This window comes from Aphis gossypii, chromosome 3 (genome assembly GCF_020184175.1).
Source record: "Aphis gossypii isolate Hap1 chromosome 3, ASM2018417v2, whole genome shotgun sequence".
NCBI classification, from domain to species: domain Eukaryota; kingdom Metazoa; phylum Arthropoda; class Insecta; order Hemiptera; family Aphididae; genus Aphis; species Aphis gossypii.
The window spans coordinates 50848632-50873653 of NC_065532.1; the positions used below are offsets into that span (position 1 = coordinate 50848632).

The following is a 25022-nucleotide window of genomic DNA, read 5'->3' on the forward strand; positions in this document are numbered from 1 at the left end:
ACAGACCCCAGACCCATTTAAGACTTAAAGCAATCAATTTAACCTACTTTTAACATTAAATCATTAAATTAAACTACAAAAAGTATGGCATTTACTTCCACATACTAATATTTTATATTATTAATTGTAGGATAATGTATTATAGGTAGAAATTTTGGGCATAAGCAAGAAATGCAGTTCGACTTTTTATTGGTTTAAAATTACTTAAAATCTCAACGATAAGAAACTTTTTTTCATTTCTAACATTCTGAACATATAGACTAAAATATTTGTAGTAAATAAATATTAAATATATGTAAATAGTTCATTTATTTATTAAAAATTGAAAATTATTTTAGTTATTAATAAAAATTAAAAACGTTAAGGGAATGTATTTATTTAAATTTACTTATGAAATTAAATATTTTATGACTGTATTTATGTATTATTATACTCGACAATAATTAATCTATATTAACTCAAAGGTTTTCAATTTATCCGGTAAGTTTTTTAAGCCAGCCTAAAAAGTTTACTTATTTTCTTTTTATCTTTGACTCCTAAATATTGACTATATATAAAATATATCTGAGTTGTTACTGCGAGGAAATTAGTCAAAATCAATGAAAATAAAATAATAAAATGATTTCTTTCCCTTTCTAATATCATAATCTATTCCTTATTCCTCCATATAAAATGTTGGTCTTCAATATTCAAATTTATTTTTATACAAATCAACATATAAAAAAAATGGAAGACCTCTAAGTAGTTTATTTTATGCAATCCTATCCTGTTTTTTATGCTCATTAATTATTAAGGTGGTAACATTAAAAAAGAGAAATTGGTTGTAGTTAGTTTATAGGTAATATTTGATTATGATTAAAAGAATAATATTATATACGATTATCAAAAGGATGGGTATTCAATATTCTTAAATTGTTAACATTTGTAGGGTGTAAAAAATATATACATAATATATTATTTGCTTTAAAAGCGTACACAAGTAACAACAAAAAGCAATGGAAATAATATACTAAACATACGCTCTATAAAAGTCCTAACCGATAATATTTTGCAGCACAGTAACATTTTTTCTGCAATCGAATAACAAATTGTAATATCAAACTAGGTGTTATTAATATTAACTTATAAGGCTAATGTAAGATAAAATGGCATAAATAGGCTCGAGGTAAAAGTAGTTTTAAATTAACATGAATATTTTAAAAATTTGATTACACATAAAAAATGATAATATTATAGTATAACAAAAATTATCATAACAATACGTTTGAATAAAAAATTGTATCAACATTTAAGCTTCAATCGCTTATATAATTTGGAAATTTTGGTAATTTGAATGAATTTCTTTAATATTTTAGCCTTAAAAATTAATTATATCTAGAATTTTTTCAACTAGGAGAACCGATTAAATACAATGTTAATAGATATTATAAAAATAGTAACTATTACATAAATTGCCATAGTTCGTTGTCGATTGTATGATAGGAATTAATGTGTAATACATTATTACAGATAAACTGATAATATTAAAGATTAAAAGGCGTTCAATTGTTAGCTCACCAATGATATAATATTATACTTAATGAAATAATCATAATGTTATGTCATAAAAGATAATTAAATTAATGTTTATCTTTTGAAGCAAAATAAACTTCTACAATTTATAATGAATATTAATAATATGAATAATATATGGTAATAAACTAATAACATATAAATGCTGAACTATGATGCTTTAGGTATATATTATTATTAAACATGTATTATTCTTTCTCAAATATATTTGCAGATTTAGTAATTTGCAAATTTGCTATTCGTCGCATTTCATCAACTATTTTATTTTTTATTTTTATTTATACTTCAAGATGATAATAGATGATAATGGGGCCCACTGAACATGTTCGTGTGGGGGTTCAAACTATACAGTTAATGTAATTAATGTATGCATACATTTTACACGTGTTAGAGTTAAATATAGCATAATAATTATTATTTATTATGTTCAATATATTGCATGCGGTATATTGTTACACGGATATTACATAACTTATTATTTTTTTATTATTATTATTATTATCACACATTAGTTACTTAAGTTAATATGCGTAATTCATTAATCATTATTATATCAATTTTTGAGATGTATTAACTAACTTGTATGTCAATGGGATAGTAAAACTCCCATGGTGGGTAACCGGCAGGTGGTGGGTGGTTCAATGGAGATGGTGGCTGTCCAACAAATAACGATGATCCTCTGGCTTCCAAGTAACTTGTATCGTTGCTACTGACTGTTATGGCACTATTTCCTCTTGGAATCCACTTTTGATCACATGGCACTTCCAGCCATTTAGCTACACGATAACCATTATTGCTACATACGTCCTCAATATCATCATTATCCATATTATCGTCTTCGTCCTAATTGTAATTAAAACACATGTATGAGCTACAATTACTAAATAAAAATATATAAATAATTTTTTATTTTAATTTTATTAAGATTCAAATTTAAAATTAATATAATAATTATTTCTAATTTTAATATAATATGTATTTCTGTAAAATCTCAATGATTTTTTCAAAAGTATAAATTTGATTTATCTAAAAACTAAATCACATTTATACATCGTAATTTGTAAGAATTTATTTATTTTTTATTTATTTGTACAATTATATTTTCTTTGTATTTAACAAGTTGTAATTAGAATAAAAGACAAAGAATAAAGTTACAAAAATAATGCTAAAGTAAGGTAGAGGTCACCGAAAAAAAACCAACCTATAATTACATATAATTTACAAACTAATAAACTCATTATTATAGTATTTGAGTATTGTTACTATAATATAGTATAGTATAACTTATTTTTGTCTTACTATGTTTTATACATCAATTATACATTAAATGTGCAGGATGGCTTTTTAAGTCACTAAAATTTAACTTCGATTATACCATTATAATAGCATTAGTAAGTTTATTAGTAGGTACCTATTTTTTTTATGTAAATTAATAAAAAAAACAAGTATATACCCCCTCACGTTAACCTATTCCTAATAAGAAAAGTTAACATAAGTTATAAGTTTAAAGTAAAATAATTTTTTTTCGGTGTAGGTATACTGATAACATTTTTGTTTTTAAAAAAAAATATTGTGAAGTTCAAATATCGAGAAAATCCGTTAAGATAACAAAAAATATACAAATTATTTTGTAGATAAAAATCAAGAAATAAATATTATATATTATTATATTTAGATTCATTTTAAGCTATACCATGAGCTTATTCTCTGAATGCACTGAATATTGAATAAGTATGATTACTTTTATAATATATTACATCATAACATATAAACGTGAAACAGTGTACGCACTTCAACATCAACTTTATGTTAAATTAATTTAAAATATTTAATATCAAACACAAATCATTATACTTCATACATTTACACTTTACTGCATATTAATTACTGTATACATTTTATTTATTTACTATATTTTTTATAAAATTATATTTTATAAGTGTTTTATTATTTTTCGATACATGATTGAATTCGATATAAATATCAACATGGTGTTTTAAATTAATTAATGATGTATCGTCAGATTTAATAAAATATTAATAATTTTATAAAATTTAGTAATATTTAAGTTTATGTAAGTGTTTTAAATTTCCAGCTTCTAAAGTTATAGACTATTACTTTACATATTTTCTTAAAAATATACTTACAAATTGTAATCGTATACCAATACTAACTCGTATATGATAATAGGTAATCATTAATATATTCATTTGTAGAATTAAAAATTATTTAACGTTTACCTTTTTTTATTTTTCAGGTCAAATAAATACTTATTAATACTTTTTATAATATCTTATGAGTTAATGATAGTAAAGAAGTGTTCGTATTTGTGTTCATTTGTATCCGAAAATTCCATATATATATATATATATATATATATATATTTACATGATTCCACATAATTTTAAATGCAACGTTGCCATTCCAAAAACAAAATATATATTATTATAATTTGTAAAGGCCGAGCAACACTAAAGAGTGATTTTGGCGCGTGGTAAGCATACAATGGTAGCACCCGGTAACACGCGCGGTACTTAGGCGATACACGCGCGTTTTCACCGCGCATCAAAATTGCTCTAGTGTATAACGAAATAACGATATAACGAATAAAACTGTCATTATTATATTTTTAAATATTTTACAATAAAAAATGTTTTAAATTAAATATAATAATATATAATTTGCATTGAAGTATCGTTCGACAAGCTGAATAGATGTTTAACAAAAATGAAAAATCATAACGAAACTAAGTACTTTAATAGGTATGTAAGTAATATAACAATTAGGAATTAAAACTTTAAAATATCAATAATATTAAATTGAAAATCTATCAAATAATTTGTTATATATCTGATTATTTTTTTTAACAGTTGGTAGTAAGCTCCAAAATAGTATCAAAATTATTTTAGTATTTATAACATAGGTACACTATGATTTACTAAATAAATATCTATTTATTTTAACTGCATATGGCATAGTGCAATTTATAAAAAGTAATAGTTATACCTACTTAATATTAAAATCTTTTTTATAATAGCTTATTTATAATTAATCTCAAGATGTTGAAAATAATAAAATTATTAAAAATGTTTAGAAAAGGAAATATTGATTAAAAATCATAAGCTTTAATAATAACTATAATGATAAACTTAGTGAAAATTATTTTAAATGTATTATTTAAGACTTAATAGCTGGTAAAGTGTAATTTGAATTTATTGATGACAATAAATAATAGTTATTACAAAACCATATAAAACTGAATGTGAAGAATCTTTAAAAAATAATAACATAAAACAAAATATGTTAATCTGTTACATACTATGTCATGTTGTTAATTGCACGATCAATTCTTCGAGTGGTGAAAAATATACACTATGAAAAAAAACTCTATCTGGCCATTATGTTATAAAATAACGCATATCATAAGTATTGATAATGATAATAAATGATTGAAAACGAGGGAAATGTATCAGACTAACGACAGTGTTAGCGTTTGATACACTGATCATATGATGGTTGGTACGCTAACCACCGTCAAAAAAAATATTTTAAATATTTTCAAAGATGGTTTAACCACTTCATTTGAACGGTCAAAAATAGTTGGTAAACATATATACCAGCTAATATAAACCAACAAAAACTTTAAAGCGGGTGTCCACTGCATACGTGTACGTGTACGCGCATAGAAAATTCTTTTCTGCGCTTGGTTGGTATACATGGTAAGTTTTGGTATACCAGAAAGTTTAAACGTTCCAATCAATCACAGAAAATTATTTTTATGCACGTACACGTACACGTATTTAGTGGAAACCCGCCTTTAGACATATCGTTAAACATATTTTTATGTCTACTTTTTTATGTGAAACGGTGAATTCAATATTAATTAGTATTTTATTAGTCGAATTTAAATATTATTTTTATATTAATCAAGTACTGATAAAGATACGAATCAAACGTAATTGCGAGCAGGTTTAAGTATTATTATTATTTTTTTTTTTTTAATAATAAAAATTTATATTTAATTTAGCTTAATAATTTAACATGTTTTAAGCAAATTATATTATTATTAAAATATGATAATTATTATCATAGTCTGGATAATTTAAATGTTTTGTATGATCGTACTTAGTACTATAAATGGTTTAAGGTAAGTAAATCATACAAAATTCTGAAAATTAAATTTAACCAACTATGATTTGTTAATTAAGAAAAAAGAAAACACACCATTTTGTATAATGGTGTGATAATCGTTGTAGTGTACTACCTATATTTTATTTTACTAAGACAAAATATGTTTTAATTATTCTATATATTCCTTTTATATAGTCTAAGGCCTAAGCATATATTATTGAATAAGTCAATAATATTATAGGACAAATAAAATATACTCATAGATGGACGTTGTTTGTTGCGTATTGATAATAGTATTTAAAAAACTTAAGATTATAATATCATTCAATTTAAATTGAAGTATATATTATTGTTTATCGCTATCATTTATACATAACAAATAAATATTATAATTTTCATAGTTTGAGTAAATCACAGTAATTATGTATTTTTTCTTTCGGGTTTTACTTTAGGTTAGGAACTTATTCAATTTATTAAACAACAATGTATTAATTATCTTTCATTACAAAATGTATTTTTCAATAAAACCTTTTTTTTAAACCCGTGGGGATTTAAAGAAAAAACATCGGTTAACCCCATACAAAATCAACTCAAACATTTCCTCATCACTCAAAACGATTGCAAACCACTACGGCTCTTATAACGAAAATATATGCCAATTAATTTGGTACCTAAAATGACATTTTATACAACCTGCCTTAACATTAAAATTAAATTGTCTTTATTAAATAATCATTAATTAAAAAGTATAGAAATTCAACTTAATTATAATTCACTAACTGAAATTAATATAACAAAATATTAAACAATATTTTATTATTAATAATAATTTAACACTAATAAGACTATTATTTATTTATATTCCAGGCAATGCATTATTGGTTTTGCAATGCTACATTTATTTATTTTTTTCATTTTTTTATACGTCATCATGTTTAGTGTGGTTACAAAATTGATCGTTTATCAAAAATAAAAATATTTCGGAAATATATTATATGTAACACTAATTTTTGGCTAAACCTATTCAACCGAACGATAGACATTTTTTGCTCTGGCATAGTATTATTTTGTACAGTATACATCGGTAAATGTGATACCTATTAGTTGCGTTAAAAATATAAATTTCTGTTTTATTTTTATATCAGTGTTCCATTATCTGAGTATTATTTATTTAATCAATACTAATAATAATAATAGCTTTATTATAGGTAATATGTAATTTATAATAAATGATAATACTCTGTAAGGGCAAAGAGTACATTAGATAATTATTATTAGGTATAAACACATAATAATTTACAAGCGATCGAAACATGTGAAATAACATTATATAACAAAAGATGCTAAATATTATTTAATTACATAATAAATTAATAACTAATAGCTTAGTGTTTTACAAATAATAAAAATAATTCAAAATTAGAACTTAGAACTTTTCAACTTTATTGATAAATCAAAAATTAATCTAATTTTATTGTTTTACGGAATTACTATTTATTACAATTTATTTAAAGAGGTATTATAATTTTGACCTTGTAGTTGTACTTAGAATATGTTGGTATTTTGGAAAGAATAGTGAAGTACATAAAATAAAATTTTGGTTAAAAATGCTGAATAATCAATTAAATAATTAAATAATTTATAATTATATCATTGTTTATTTTCGAGAGATATAAGATTTAATTCTATAACTATTGTAATAGATGAAGTGTCAAACTTCCCTAATTTATAACCCAGTATACCAAAAAAAACATTTTTGTACTTTATCGATTTTTGTGATTTGACCAGATTGATATACTACTCCATATTAATTAAAAGTCACATTTAACTATAGGAAATATACCTATCAAAAAACAATATAAAGTTTCAAACAAAAGGGTTGTTAAATTTTCAACAGTTTTGTTTCAAGAAATCAAACATTCGTATTTGCGTATTACTTTGTCGAAAATCAGTAAAATTTGCTCATCGAACGTCACTATAAAGTTTAACTGAGGTCCTTAATATGAGTTTTAATATTTAGCTTACTATTTCTTATAAAATAATACCTATTGTTGCGAATTATTAATTTCTCTGAATAATTTATACATTTTGTATTTTAGTAACTGCTCATATTTTTTACTTATTTTAAATATTCGTATAGATTATAGAAAATTGTAAGTCTTTATACACTTGAATATTAACCAATAAGTCAATCACTACTTAAAATAAAATTGCAATTGAACAATTTTTCTCCAAAAAATATTTATACCGGTAGCAACCCTAATTTTTTTCCAAACCCTGTTTGCGATTACTCTAAATTCTATAATACAAAAATTCTAAGATCACATTATAGCTATGTCAAATAGTTACTTGACATAGCTATAATAACTATTAATAACTAGTATAAACTAGTTAGTTTCTAAACAAAGCTTTCTATTTCTGTTGTATTATAATTATTATTTTTTTTTTTTTAATAAGGATAATTTTCTGTCTATAATTTTTTTTAAATTAATTTTGAAAATTTTAAATCAACTATTAAAAATATAATTTGTTGTTGATATTTGTAAAAAATATAAATTCCACATAAATAATTTTTATAAATTTCACAAATGTACCTTTGAATAATTACCTACTTATTTCAAATCGAACTATGTAGAAACAGTAAGTTTAAATTATAGCTTATGTAGTTATGCTAGTATTACGTTGGTATTATAGTCAGATTAATTTGAAACGATATTCAATATAATAAATACTGAATTTAACCAATTAAATGTTGGTTATAATGAATTATAGGTACTTTAATGTAAATGTTTGTACTAAGAACAAGTCTAAGGTTTCAATAATTAAGTACAAACCAAAAGTATATAAGGAATTGCTAAGTTTCCTACGTTTCCTAAGCTCATTTGTTTTGAAATCATATTCTTGTAAAAACAAATAAGTGAGAAAATAGAGGAGTATAAGTAAAAGAGTTTAAAAGACCTAATAAAGTTTTCATCAGAACTTAGAAGCTCTTTAATCCGAGCTTCTTGGAGTGCTAATAAATTCATTTTCGCTGTTTAAAAATTCATTTAAGTGGGTTTTATGGAATTCACTTATAATATAAAATACTATGTTTATTTTTTATTAAGGTATGCTTATGGGCATACAAATAGGGTTGGATTTTTATTTATAGACAGACCGAAAATGAAATCTATAAATAGATTAAATTAAACCTTTAACATAAAAGAATAGATTATTGAACCCTAAATCCATTATCAATTTATTTTACTGTTCAAAATTAAATTTTAATTAATTGCATCAGATAAAAAAATCATAACATGTTAAATTCACTATTCAGTATATACATTTTAAAAGAAATAAACTATTATTATAAACATTTTTACTGCGAGGCACTTACCTCTTCGAAAGAGTATTCTAATACTGACGATTTCATAAACTTGTTGCTGGTTTGAGATAAAGCCGAATATGGATGATATTGGGTTTCAGACATATAGGTCTTAGATTTACGGTTCCAGTTATTGCAATCAGCAACACTGTTTTCAGTCATACTATATCCTGATGACAAAAAAAATGTATGAATATTAATTTAATAAATACAGTATACTTTAAAAAAATATTTTTTTACTCGGAGAACATCTACAAAGACCATGACCAGAACAATAGCTAGAGCTAGAACTTCTTTTAGCCAAAGCAGCAAGTTGTTCTTCTTGGTCTACAGCCGCTTTGATGACCGCTTCGAGATGTTGGTCAGAGAGAGATCGAGTTTTACATTTACTCTTGTACAATACTAATAGAACCATCATTAAAAAAAATCCTCCTAAGGTGGATGCAATTCTAATCTGAAAAATAAATATAGTTGCATACATATTATATAAAAGATCTAAAAAAAAAAATACTTAATTATTATTTAATTATACTTACTCCAGTCATCACATCATAAGTATTATAAAATTCGGCTCTAATCATTTGTCTTTTAATCATGATGTCAGATTCAGTAGCATTTATGTAGTTATCGACGCTATCTCCCATCGCTTGGGGGCTGTACCCCAAACTGACATACAATTACTTTCATGTCATTCCTATTGACGTCTCTGCAAAATAAATAAATATATAATATACATAAATATCATAAATAGGTAGATATAGTTATTTTTGGTGATTGGTGTCATATTCTACTCGGATCACATTTTTTATAAGACAAAACAATAGACTTATATATAATATAATAATCAATACGAAACCGTTTGCTTCAGTAATAAAATTAAAACAATTACATGGGTTTTCATTATTAAAAAAACACAACGGATACTAATGCACCGCGTGCATCCTACAAATGAAACTAATGTCCTATTTCTATTTAATTATTTAAACCATGATTTATAATCTGCTCAATGAATAATTAATATATTCATATAAATTTTATATTTTGACTCTGAACTAAGAGATGAATGTATTTAGTTCTGAAAACGATTTTAATAATAATCAATAAACTTGAAATAAATATTTTAAAGCCACTGACAAAGAATTTATTTTCATGAATATAATTTTAGTTTAAAAATAAATATTAAATTGCATATTATTGGAGTACCTAATCATCAATACAATTATTACAATTTGATGAATTAATAAGAATTTTATGAAAAATGATAACTAATTTGTAGATATTATGATTTGCTACCTTCATTTCCTTATTCTTTAAAATATATTATACATATTGAATGTTCTTGATTTTTTTATACCCGATTTATAACAATTGCTATGTGGTGTATGTAGGTACTATAAAAAATAACGGCACTTGAAAAAATCCAATCATATTATATTTTCGTTTTTTTTTTTTTAACTTACATACATAACCTAAAATATTATAACACTTATTTTTCTTAATTCAATTTACAGATTATTTCTTACACATACGGCTAGTTTATATAAAATGTATGGGTTTAGTCGAAGCTTAAAATTCAAGTAATTGGTAATTTGGTGATATAAATTTTACTAAAGTCATCTAAACGTTTTATATTTAAACAGAATGTAATTATTTTTGGCTTAAATAATTGCTTGGGACATATCAACCCGGTCGATTAAGGGTTTATGGTTATAGTGTATCTTAATCATGTGTTTTTATTTTACTATCTGTATCAATGGTCGATGGTAATAAATTATTCCTTGTTGGAAAACGTTCTGCAAAAAACCCTAATCTCTCAAGTTATGTTTTATTCTAAAATTAACGACGATGATAATATATATTCTAAAACTTCTTTGGCTGTATGAAGTGGTCTTCATACGTTTCGGAATTTCAAAAGGGCTAATTACGAAAGATTTAAAAAATATTACCAGGGATAACATTTTGTCAACGTTAATAAATGAAAAATCAGAAAACTTTCTAAAGAAGTCTCTTTTAGGTATTATTCATCAACGACTGCCGTTACGTACATTTCGAATATCAACATTTTTACTGTCGGTTTCGAAAAGTTTAAGAAACCTTTTGTCAAAAAAAAAAAAAATCATTTCAAGAAAAAATATAATGTAAGGTAGGTACTTAATGAAAATTAAGAAAAAATTATGTTCTTTAAAGTGTAGATATAACCTATGCCAGAAATAAAAAATAAATACCTAGTATTAGATTTACAATAATGTATTACTAGATGTACTAGATTAAAGTTGTGGAAAAAAAATATCACGATTAAAATATACTTAATGCAAATGCACACGGTAATTAAATTATCACAAAAAATGTGGAGAGGTTATAATTTATAATTTTATTAGATTCTTGTAGTCTATTAATATAGTTTTATATTGATTATTTTACATTAACTCGTTGTATATTTTAATTTACTTTTTATGTATAAAATTTGCCTTTAGATTTTATAGTTTTGTTTCATTATTAATTTATCATATTATTGCGAATTCAAAAATATGACTAAATAACATACAAATATATACATTTATTTTCTATAGATTCAAAATGCAGAGTATTGCTAATATATTATATTATTATTATTATTTATAAATTATAAGTATTTTGTTAAAAATAAAATTATCGCGATCAATTGAAAAATATAATATTAACTATATTATTATATAACTATTATACTAAATATTTATGTATTATATCTGCAGTTCCAATTAAAATAATAATAATAAAAATACGATACCACTTTTCTCGATGTCTGAAACATGATCAAGTATATATTCTATACAATGTAGGATACACCTGTAAATATTGTATCTATAAATTCACGAACAATCAATTTTTGACTCGTATAAACCATATCAAATGACATGGTGTTAAGATCCCAATGTATTTTATTTTCACATAGGTTTGTATAGACTGATTTCTAGTACAGGTTTCATATTTTACTGTGTAACAAGTTATATTTTTTTTTTAACTACATAATAGAAACTAAATAATTTAATCCATGGTTTTATACAATATATGATTTTACATAAATAAATACCTGTATATTATGTGTTATACAAGTGGCTAAAATTGATAAAGATAATAATATATAAAACAGTATAACTACGATACTTAATGATATTCATGCATATCCTTGGTATCGACACCAATAAATTAAGATCTATAAATAATATATTTATCATATACCTATAAAATTATTAGACTTGTAATAATATTTATTTTAGTTGTTACATTAATATATTTTAATTTTTGTATGTTAAGGTATTATACAATATGTTTATATGAAATGCTTTGTATTGGGACAAATGTGTATTATTCTGCAGTTCATTATTATTGTAACCCGTTGAATAAATCTGCTACAAGAAATTGAAAATCTTTCTCGGTACATGTTTACTGCAGTTCTGTATTATTTTTATTCAAAACAACGAATAAAATATAGGCCATATCCAATGTATTTTTCGTAATATTGATCTTTCCGGTGAAAAGGCACTGTGAACTAACTTCATTCGAATACTGCGAGCACTTCATCACTTCCGCACTTACTAACGCCATCGCGCTACCCAGCCAACACAATTATGTGACACATGAGCGCAATCTCAGTATCCGGAACAAGGCCTTCAGACGTTTAATGAACGTCAACTGACAAACATAATTTATCAGACTGAAATGACAGATATTTAACGACTAAACAGTTATCTACATAAATGTATTATGGAGGTTAGTAATTGGGTATAAAATGTGGAATAATACTTTATTACCTGTTATGTTATTTACATCTGATTTTATCATTCTTGCCGGTCAAATTAAATGACATTTGAATTCAATAATAACATCGAGCTGCGTAATACATTTTTAAACATTGATATTAGGTATGTTTTATCCAGAGTGACATTTCAATAGTAATAACATCAATAATGGGTTGTGAATGCAGTGCCGTAACGTAACTACCCTCCGTGGCGCCCTGGGAGAATTTTATTTTTTGGCTCTTATTTTCGTTTTATTTTATCGGTATAGTTTTTATAATATTTTTCTATTGCATTCTTACATGTTAATATTGCTATATTTGTAAGTTATTGAGTTATTACAGTCAATTAGTTATCATATAGCTGTACCTTTCATACACGTAAAAATAAAATATACATTGTTATACATGTAGTATCATTGTAAAAGTAGTACACTAATAAATAAACATCATCAAGTCGCAATTCAGTATGTTATTTTTGTACATTACACATTTACTCTTGATTTTAATAAAACTTTTAATAATTTATAAGAAAAATAAATTGTATATAAAAAACCAATTGGATTTAACTCAAATGCGCCCACTTACTTTTTCCCAACCGCCTACATTTCGCTAACAGCACTATGCGAATGGATTGTTAATAATGGGCTTTGACCACTTATGAGTGGAAAATTACCAAAATAAAATGTAATAATAGCTGGTAGGTATATGAATCTGATCATCACCATAGTGATACTCGGGTTGGTACCGTCATAATGCATGGCGATATTATTATTGTTTGGTGTTTCGGTTACTCCCTTTAATCACGAATGAAAATTAATTATTATATTACGCATGACATCACGAGGTATGTCAAAAAACAATAGCTATGGGTTTTTGTGTTTATAATACAGATTTGAATTGTAAATGCAAAAATCGAAAAACTTGCCTCTGCCATAGGTATAGTAGATTTTGAGTGTATTTCGACACTAAATCAGTTAGGTACTTTAATGGATATGTTAAATTGTAATTGAATGATGCATCACTAATTCACTGATTGTACGATTCTGAAACGATGCGATTAATTTCTAATGACATATAGAATATGTTAAACTAAACTATGTCAAAACATGACATATATTATTGTATTATAAATATTTAATAAATCATTTTTATTATTAATTTATAAAGCAATATCGAGTATCGACAACGTATACTGTAGAACGGTATAAATGATTTAAAACAAGTCTAAATAATTAGAAAATGTAACAATTTATAATGTAAATAGAAAATAATAATATACATAAGTCCCCACTGTGAAAGAATTCAAGTATCTATATGGTAAGACGCAATCTTAGTGATCGTAACATACAGTATATACAAAACAAAATACTTTGAAAAAAAAATGTTGAGGAAATTTCTTGGACCACGTGAAGATCGTAGATGAAATGAGATATTTATGGATCTGAAAGAAGGAAGATGTAAGAGAGTTTTATTAAAAGTCAAATCAAATTGAAATTACATAATTAATATATATTGTTTAAACCTCCACAACATAATTAAATTGACATCATAGAGAAAGTTAGAAAAATGCAACTTAAATGATTTATACACGTTTAGAAAAATAAGCACTTGTTACATATTATACAGTGTAAATAAGTGTTTCAGAAGTAAAAACTCTTTTAGAATTTGGCGCATTTAATGTAGGAAGAACAAATCATAAAAAATAGAAGCGAACGAATTGTGCCGGAAGCTGCATGATGAACTTGTCACAGAATAAAAAAAAAATAGAAGGAACTATATTTACAGTATAGTTATGGTGGCTGAAACTATATAAGAGAAGAAAATAAATTTGAAAAGTACAATATGCTAGTTGAACGTGAAAAAATGATAACTGTTATAATTCATTATAATAAGTATAGTGTATACATTATAATTAAAGTATGTTCACCTCAATAATTTAATTTAATAATTTATTTATTCTAATTCAGATTTTTAAAATTGTTAAGTATACTTAAAGATCATATTTTAAAATTATTGAGATTGTTTGTACTATTAAAGAGTGTCCTGTGGTGATACAAACTTTTGTTTTTCAAATGAGAATCTCCTTTTTACAGTAAATTATTTAGTGCATAATTTTTATTTTTTATTTTAATGAATCTAATTAAAAATTTAAGCCAGTAGTTTTTAAGTTAGTTATTGTAATATTTATATTAAGGATAATAATGTTTAAAACTGTTTTACAAAATTATAAAACACATGAAATATTGAATCTAATATTTATAAAAGATGGAGAAATTTTATAGATTATAAATATTGTTAGATTAGTATAAACTAGTAAACTAGGTACTAAAATTTTAAAAATTTCATAGCTAGGGCTCGGAAGCATAATAATCAACTAAAAAAACACATGATTATTTTAGAAAAACAAAAAATAAGCAAATTTATTTAAAAAAAAATTAAAATTAATCAAAAAACTTTAAAAATTAATTTAAATTAAAAAAAAAGAATTAACTGCATACTATGTATAGATAACTATAGATTTGCAATTGTGAAATGGACTCTATTGTCTGACAGAATATTTTTATACATAAAAACAGACTCCATGTCCACTGAAATGATCGGTGCATACTTCATACAAGAGGTTTCAAATTGCAACACTAAATCTTAAATTTTGAAATGGTCAAGATCGATGTTATAAGCATACTGACCGAATAGGTACTGCAGGCTATATTTAAATCGATAATAATCTATACGTTTAATACATTTAATAAACAAGCCGATAACAAAAATTATAATAATCTAATACCTATAACGCATTCTGGGTTTTTACGTTTCTTATTAATTCAATTTTTTATTATTACTTTAATAGCATAATAAAAATAAAAAGTTCTACAGCTAAAATAATAGAAAAAAGCAATAGAAAAAATAAAAAAAAAGCAAAAATAATTTGGTTAATTTGGAATCAGAATAATTTGAAACGAATTTAAAATTAGATTCTAAATATTCCAAAAATCAAATTTTAAATGGCTACTTAATATTTTAAAAGAAAAAAGAGTTGAGCATATCAATGAATTGCATGAAACATCATGTATAAATACATTTTTAAATAATATGTGGATAATTATATTATAATTCATTAACATTTAACAAATTGTGATAAAATAAATCTATAGGTTGGTTATAGTTTCCAATTTATTATTATTCATCTAGGTATACAACTAAATAGAAAAAATAACCTACACAATATTGGAAATTAAACATCATGGGTGTCAAATTTTAAGTTAAAAGTATTAGTAAACAACTTGTGCTCTTGGGTACTCTTAATCTCTTTCAATTCTAAACTTAAATAATTAAAATTTATAATTTGCAAATTATGTACGATAATTTGACGTAAGGTAAACTGGGTGGTGTGCAAACTATTCATAAACCAAAAATCGAATGATGCGCAACTGTCTTACAAAAATGGTCGAAATGAACAATGGTAATGCGCAAACGAAGTACAGTCGGTGGAGATGTGAAAGTTTTAAACTAGAAAAGCTGGGAGGGGACTTTAACTTCTATATAATACCAATTTAGTATTTTTTTTTAAATGTTACCATAATACATTGTATTATGTCCTGCTTCTATTTTTCTTCGTAGCTCGGGGAATAAAGGCTGTACACTGGTAAACAGGCGCACTTAAAATTACAGAAAATAATTGTATCAACTGTAGGATTCTGGAATATAAATATTATTCGGTGTGTAAAAATTCTGAGACTTGTAAACCGTTCATTGTCAGACCGTAAATTTCCGAAATAAAATATACATGTTGAGTATCATGACCCGGAATGTAGGTATAAGTATCTAGAAAACTAAAAAACGATACTAGCGCTTTCAAGTAACAGTTACCATAGGCAAAATATTGTAATAATTAAAAGCTGCGAAAAGCGTAGTAAAATGGTTAGCGTATATTATTAAATAATAAAATGGCCAAATTTAATATTATCTCCCGTAATACGATATTTCATACTATAGAAAGTATGTATATGGTTTTTACATTTGGTACTTTGATACCGTTACCACATAGATAGTTAAATTTTTCTGCCTCTAATTCAATGTTCTATTTAATATTTATAATGTAAAGTAAATTTCTTCAGAACTGTAAGCTTGAGCTTAACTGCTTAAGCATACTATACTTGTATTATTATCTCCTCCAAAAAAAGATAAAAGTAACTATAGTAAGTTCCTCTGAGAATTTAATTACAAAAAAATAAAATGTCAAATGTTAATAATTATTTTGTGCAGTAAAAATAAATATTACCCATATCATCATTGAAATTGTTAAGTATATTTTGTTTATTAATTAAAAACCATAATACCTTTACGATTGATAACCTAACTCGAAATAATAGCGTAAATACTTGAGTACCTTGCTCGCATGACAAGAGTTGTTGAACATATTTTGTTCGTATCCTTTTTTTCTCTCCAATTATTGTGTTGAATTCTATCATTTCCCGATCGATGATAGCTACAATGAGGAGAAAAAACCCCTCTTTCGATATTTTTTAATTACAGTCATGCGCATGGGATATGCATGAGTATACAACTACATACTACATACTCTGCGACTTCTAAAAAAAAAACATATTTATACACAATCAGAGATCCTTTTTTCTTAAACATATTTATAATATTAATAATTAAAAATTTTATTTTCAAAAATAGATAATGATGATTTATAGACGAGTAAAATGATTAAAACCATTGTAATACCTACTAATAATGATTTTAAATTCAGTTAATAAATATGTTCTCATAAAAAAATATAAACAAATTTTATATTTTAGTGTAAATAAATAAAATAAATTTATGACACTATTTTTTAGAAGTTAAAGCGACCAATTTTTTCTATGACATACCATATTTATGTATTCTACACATGCTCATGGTTTTAACAATTTTAAATACACCAAAAAAATACATTTTTTTGTTAACTCAAATCTAATCTCAAAAACTACTGTACTGATCTAAATAAAAATTATATCAATACATTCCTTGAGACTTGAGGGGTTCTTTTTTTAATCACAATTGTTAATTTAGGGTGGCTCACAAATGAATTTAATTTTCAATTATGAAAATTAAAATAATTTCTTATCGAGTTACCATAGATTACAGAAATAAAATTGGAATAGACCCACTATGCTGATATGGGATTATTTAAAGAGTAATTTGAATCCTATTTGAAAAGTATATCAAATCCTAAACCCCATTCGCCACAGGTGAATTTCCTGTTTCGGTAGAATTACAAAGCGAGTCTAATCTGACGACAATTAGCTTTCCTAATAGAGCCATATTTTTAAGTTTTTTTTCATTTTTCTTCGGGTGAAGTCAGGTTGTACGGCTTGTATATTTATATAATACCTATACATATTATAGCTTTGTTAGGACTGAATCAAAGTAGAGTACTAGAGTATAAACTATGATATGAATAGAAACTTGAATTTTGACAATACTTTTGATACACCAAATCGTTCAATGTAAATGCATATAAATAAGGAAAGATTTTATAAAATTTATATTTTAAAGAGGGGAAAAACGATTATTATTTTTGTTTGTATGTAATATTATGGTGGCCATTGTAAGTTACAGAAAATTGCCATTAATTGTTTGAAACACCATATTATACATTGTCTGAAAATAATACAAATTATAACTATTACGATTTCAATAATTATTATATGCATATAGTCACACGTCTTAATATTCAACTAATGCTGGATTTATTTAACTAACGGTAGCAGGAGAATTATTTTCTTATTATTTTAAAGTATACAATATACCTACCACAATAGTGAACTTTGTGAAGTATTTGATAATAATGACATCATTACATTGAGTAGTGGGCAAAAAATAACGTATTGAAAAAGTTTTTTTTATAATTCATTTATTACTATTATAGTATTATATAAATATATATACATCTCCTTTTACTTATTTTTTTCGCTCTTCACTCCGAACTATAATATAGGGTTGACCACTCCAACTTTACAATCTACACATCTATAAGGTTTTATCCCCTGCCTTTTTTTTTTACTCGAGCTACCTATTTTCGTGTTATTCTCTACTCTGTCTCTGTTAGGTGTCTTAACTATTCATTATTACACCTTAATTAGTGAATTTTAATAGATAACTGATGAATACAAAAAAATTAAGTTTAATTTATGCTATTTTTTAGAACTAATCAGTTATTTCAGAGCTAATTTCAATATTTCTATTACTATAAGACCCAAGGTCGTCATGAGAATATTAGTTTTTCAACTATCTACTAATTCTTTAAATCCAATCTGAATAATATAATAATATTCTTAAACCTTTATGAATGTATATTATGTGATAATTAACCAGAGATTTGAAACTAAATGCAAATTTTCAAATGGAATTTATATGTATAACAAATAGAATTATATAGTCTGTAATATGCATACCTCCTAACAGACCTAACATCATAAAAGTTTGACTGCAAGAAAAAATTGTTCATAAAAAAAAAAATACTTATAAAAATTTTTTCTGGTATATTTAATAATTTAAAGCTTTAAGATCAAATTAAAATTAATATCTTTGTAATAATTAATTCAGTTATTGGAATTAAATGACTTATCAAATTAATCAAGCAATTATAAAAAATTATATTAATCAAACGTAAAGTGTATTGGTTTGTTAGTTTCGCGTTTCGACATGTCAAATATGTGCTCGATATTTTTCTCGTTCTATTTTGTATTTTAATTTATAATAAACGAGCCCGTCACATTTCCCGTACAGGAAAAATCGTAATTTAATATTTTACCGACTATCAGAAAAATTCCAAGTCTCTCTAATCGTTATAAGGGTAAAAAAAAAAAACCGTATAAATATACACACTCATACTTAACATATTATGTTCATTACATAATATTACAGTGTATACACTCGGAACAGATGGAACCTATCAAACAGTCGTTTATCTGGTCTGTACGCTCGGTTAACGTTTAATATGTACGCGAGGATCGTATATTAATAAAATGGATTGACAGTAACGTCCTGTTCTGTGGTACGTTGGCAGATGAGATATTGATCCGAAAACGGTACGTACCTCTCTAGACCTCTCCTCCCCCGACCGACATGCATCCATGACTCGAGGCCGCAACCACCCCTGCCAGTCTACCCGTCGAGTCCATAACATAATTGTTGTATATTATATATATATATATATAGGTACATCTACTTTGGCGATGTTGACTATTATTAATGAAAATGGCGATATTAATAATATTGTCCTTAAAAATAAAATAATAGTAATTTAATAATTAATGATATTAATGATCGCCGTAAAACTTTGTGTGACAAATTGTGTACAACAACAATATTTATTATAAACAACGTAGTCGCTGTCTGTACTGAAAATAATAACTGACATAAGTGACGTTGAATCGATTACCTGCATAGATTTATTATTTAGATTTATTATACATAGAATTAAACGCGTTCGACGAACATGTTTACACGACGAAATATTTTATACCGATGATATTTTAATTTTAAACTTATTATCTACGTCATAATAAGTAAAATAAAAGCTACTCGAGATTTTATAAACAAAAATGTAATCGTATCCACCTGTGAATATTTTTAACACCTTTAAAAAGAAAAGTTAAAACTTAATAAATAAATAAAAAACCTTCATTCAACGCTGGCGTATTATGCAAATATTCGGACCCTTTAAATTTCCTTTTTGTTTTTATAGGGTAGTAACTAGTAAGTAGTAAACAACCATTTTACCCTCTATGATTTTTTCGGTAAATATCCTAGAGTAAACCGAACGTTCATTACGACTTAGGGTCTAGGAAAAATGTTGATACAAGGGAATCGTTGTTTGACTCACGATGCTTGATTTCTAACGATTATAATAAATAATATATATAATTGATTTTAGTAAATTCGATTTTAGACGCATATAATAATGCGTTGTTGGCCGTATTCTCTGTGTTACTTAATGAAACACATTACATCAAATTAAAGAATAAAAACACAATAATAAAAAATAATTAAGGCCGTCATTACCGTTCTGTACACCCACCAGTAGAGCAAAATGTTATGATTTATGACACAGTCCCTCCTATCAGTAATTAAAATACTCTACTACATAATCTAGTGTCAAATTCTGGTCAAATTTATTTCATGTGAGTGTAAGTATGACATAGGTATCTCGTGATAATATCAACTAACCTTTAACACCCTTCTCGCTCTACCTGTGACATTGATATACACCATGCACTCATAAAACGGATGAACATATTAATATAATATATGAATTTAAACATCGAAACGTAAAATTTTAAGCAAAATGTTTATAATTTCGCTTTCGGTTGTCATCGATATACAGTTATCACTATACACACAATATTATACTACGTCGTGGTTTTTATTTTAGATTTGCACTAAATCGTAGGTACTTTTAATAAAAGTTCTCATGACATCGTTATCTACCATCATTTAATTTGTGCAATTATAAATTAATCCCTAAGCCTATCCCTAGGTAAAAGTCACATTTTTTCAAAATTTTGAGTATTTTCGCAATGTATGTAAATAAAATATTGAATTTTGAGCATGTTATCAATTTAAAACCATGCGATGACCGATGTGGTTCAAGTAACATAAAAAGTGAACGTTGCTAGAAAAATTTAATATAAAAGTCTGTATTTACATACCCGAGTAAAGTGTTGTAAACAAATTGATATGGAAATGCGAAAATTAAATGTAATAAAAAACGTATATTATAATATGAATGAATACGTTATAAAGAAAATAATAGAAACGATAGAGTGACTCTTCAGACCGACTTCAAAACATTAGCAATGATTATAAAAAATAAAAATTGTCTGTCCGAACGTTATTCGAAAGGTATAAATTGCACACGAATTCCAATTAAATGTGTAATCTTTATACATTTTATGTGTGCCGAGCACTTATTTATAACTTAATATTAATAATTATAAATATTCCTTTTTACGCATTTATTCTTATTTATTTATATAAATTGTTGTAGATCTGTAATATACTAATATAAATTGTATTATTTTATTTATATTTGACTAGATGTTTTGATCATTAATTTTGTTAGTTAGTTTAAACATAATTATTATAGTAAATTATGTTCTTATTCACAGTGAGAATTATCTGAATTCAAATCATTCGCATGGATATTGCAATTCGAAATAACGATTGAAACTTTAATCATACCTGCAATATACTCAATGTCGAATTAACTACTACGTTTAAAGTAATAAAAATTTGAAGAAATATTTTACCCTATTTTGTAACTCGTTAATATTTAAAAAAATGTGTAATACAAGAATAATAACAAAAATATTTCTATTTGTTCGATATAGACTATATTATTACAAGCACCAACATCCTACCGCAAGCTCGCTTTTGATGATTTTCAAACACTTATAATGTTTGTGTTTGAAGTGTATCCTTCTAGTTTTTTTTTTATTTATGTTTTCGAGGTTTTTTCCTTTTAATTGGTTCTTCCGTACTCCGTAGTCATACTTCACATTTTTCGCGGTTAAACAACGTTTGAAAATCACGCCAACGTACAAATATCAGTTATATTATAAAAGGTGTAATATATATAGTCGTCTGTCTGTTACGATGAGTATGTTATGTAGGTATAGGTATAGATTCACGCATTACGAGTATACGGTGCGGATAAAACACGAGTTTTGTATAATATGATTTATACGATCGTAGGCTAATGGATATACAAAGTTAAAACGAACGAAACAATAAAACCGTCATTCAAAAAATGGGGGAGGGAGGCAGAGATCATTTTTAAATATCCAAAACATACTATGACGAGCGCGCGCAATATATTTTATTCGGATACAGCGTATGTAAATTTCCCATACCGAATTTATTTACATAATATTCCCAATCCCATTTATAAATATTTCATTCCGCGGCTGCAGCACACTATATATACATTATTATATTGCTCATCATTACTCTAATAGGTATATACACACGAACATCATACTTGTCGTACTCGATATTATTCTGACGACTCGGACTTGTGCGGATTAATATTCCTTATGAATATTGGAGACATATTTTGAAAACGTGACGGAATATTTTAGGCCTCCATTAAAATATTAAGCTTTACGGTGTACCCAAAGAACATCGGATAGTGCGGTCCGCACTGTACACGGTTATTAGCATAATCTTATTAACGAGACCGAATGAGACGAATGAGACGAAAATGAAAAATTCACGCGGAATCGTTTATCGGTCCGAATAACGATCATAATAATAGCCTTTGCAATATTTATACGATTCAAAGACGACGTAATTGATTTATCTAAATTTCCATAATTTTATTATACGAAACGCACACCTTAAATTATGCGTTTGTGTACTCACTTTTCTCTTGTACAGTAGCCGAGTTGACGAGTACGACCTTTTGACGGCGGGCAACGACGACGACGACGACGACGACGGCGGCGGCGGCGGGACGATCATTGCTGTTCCGGTGGCGATGCTGCGGCTGTTCCGGCGGCGGCGGCGCGCATGTTATCCCCGAACAGGCGGAATTCGCGTAAATCGTCGTTCGCGCGTTGCAGGGTGTCGCGGCGGCGTCCGACTGACTGTCTTCGCACGGGCGGCGGGTCGGCGCGTAACGTCACACACTTGCGCGTAAGTCGTGGCGGCGACCGCGACGGACTGGTGTTGTTGCACACGCGTCGTACGCTGCGGCGGCGGCGTCGGCGTCAACTCCGAACGACATCTGTACCCGAACACGAGAGGCCCACACCGAGCGGGGCCCGCTTCGAAATCCGACGAGCGTGTTAACACACAAAAACGGAATGATCAATATTTCTGGCCCTATTGGCGCGCGCCGCCCCGCGGACGCCGGGAAGAAAAACAAATAATTTACTGGCCGCGGCCGCCGCGCGTTATTACCTATGTGACGCGTGTTCTACGCGCGCGATAAACGGTAAATTTTTATCTAATTTTTCGTCCGATCGAGACGACGTGATTTGTGCACCGCCGTCGATTTACGCCCGACGGGCGCAGAGGTTAACGATTGGTTTCCCGCCGCCCACTCGCGTCGCCGACAAAACCCGCGGCATACAGGGTAATTGTACGCCGAACGTCTTATATATGCGATCAAAAGCTCAACCTTTTTTCCCCGTTATTTGACCCGTGTCCGATTTTTCAAAGTATGATTTTTTCAAAAAAAAAAATTGTACGTACCTACCTACATAATTGTGCATTTGATTAGCGAAAGAGACGAATTGTTGAGTCTGTCTGTGCCCATATATGTACAACAATAATATGTTATATCATACGGGTGTAATTGTTATACGTTATGTCCGACTATAAATGGGTTTAGGATTTGAAAATTGTAATAATCAATAACTATACGCCTTAAATCCGTTACAATTTTTAAAAATATTCGAGAGGGTGTTAAGTACGATGTGTGTTTGACTAAAATACTGCGTGCGTCATCCAAACTATATTTTTTTATTTCGCGTAAAACCGTTATTAATAATATAGCGAAACCTCTATTTAACGAAGTCTCACGGGGAACAGAAAAAATTCGTATTATAGAGGAATTCGTTGAATGGAATTAACGTGCATTATTTTTAACAATGAAGGGTCGTGGTTCTAAAAAATAATTCGTTAAAATAAAAAATTTCGTCAAATGGAAGTTTCATTGCGTGTATAATTATCCAATACTAGCTAACTAGCACATTATATTTTAATAATTAATCATCAACTTCTCGTTCGAATTTCGATCTAAAACTTTAATAACTTTAACTGTTTTGAATTATTTACAGAAAAACGGGTGGTCCAAAAATTCCGAAAATCAAAATTATTTTAAAATAGAGTGAACACGCTCGACAAACCACTCTGTATGATAGTTATATGCGTTTAAAGCTCCGAGCTTTACATAATATATATTATATTATAACAACTGTATTCCTATAATATAATATTATTAGATTATGATATATACATTTTACTACACATTCATACACCTATAATAATATAATAAACTCGAATCAAGGTTGTCGTCGATCAACAGTTATTATATTATAATATTAATAATACGAGCGTATTTACAACAATGATATACATCGACCCGCGAACGAACACACGTGACCCTACCACCCACAC

The 25022-nt window shown here is 26.6% G+C and overlaps 1 protein-coding gene across 2 annotated transcripts in view; it reads right to left on the reverse strand.

The window, feature by feature from the left end:
* Positions 1-23617, reverse strand: part of LOC114132206 (uncharacterized) — a 29859-nt gene extending 6242 nt beyond the window's left edge. Inside the window, exons 1-5 of one of the 2 annotated variants that reach the window (XM_027997599.2) lie at positions 23262-23617; positions 9604-9773; positions 9308-9521; positions 9080-9237; positions 2152-2415 (exon numbers count right to left, since the gene is read on the reverse strand). In XM_027997599.2, coding sequence (XP_027853400.2) covers positions 2152-2415; positions 9080-9237; positions 9308-9521; positions 9604-9711 — 744 coding nt within the window. In that variant the 5' untranslated portion in view covers positions 9712-9773; positions 23262-23617. Of the gene's footprint in view, positions 1-2151; positions 2416-9079; positions 9238-9307; positions 9522-9603; positions 9774-17232; positions 17435-23261 lie in introns of those variants that run through there. The other variant, XM_050202770.1, reaches the window with a different exon arrangement.
* Positions 23618-25022: the final 1405 nt, after the last annotated feature.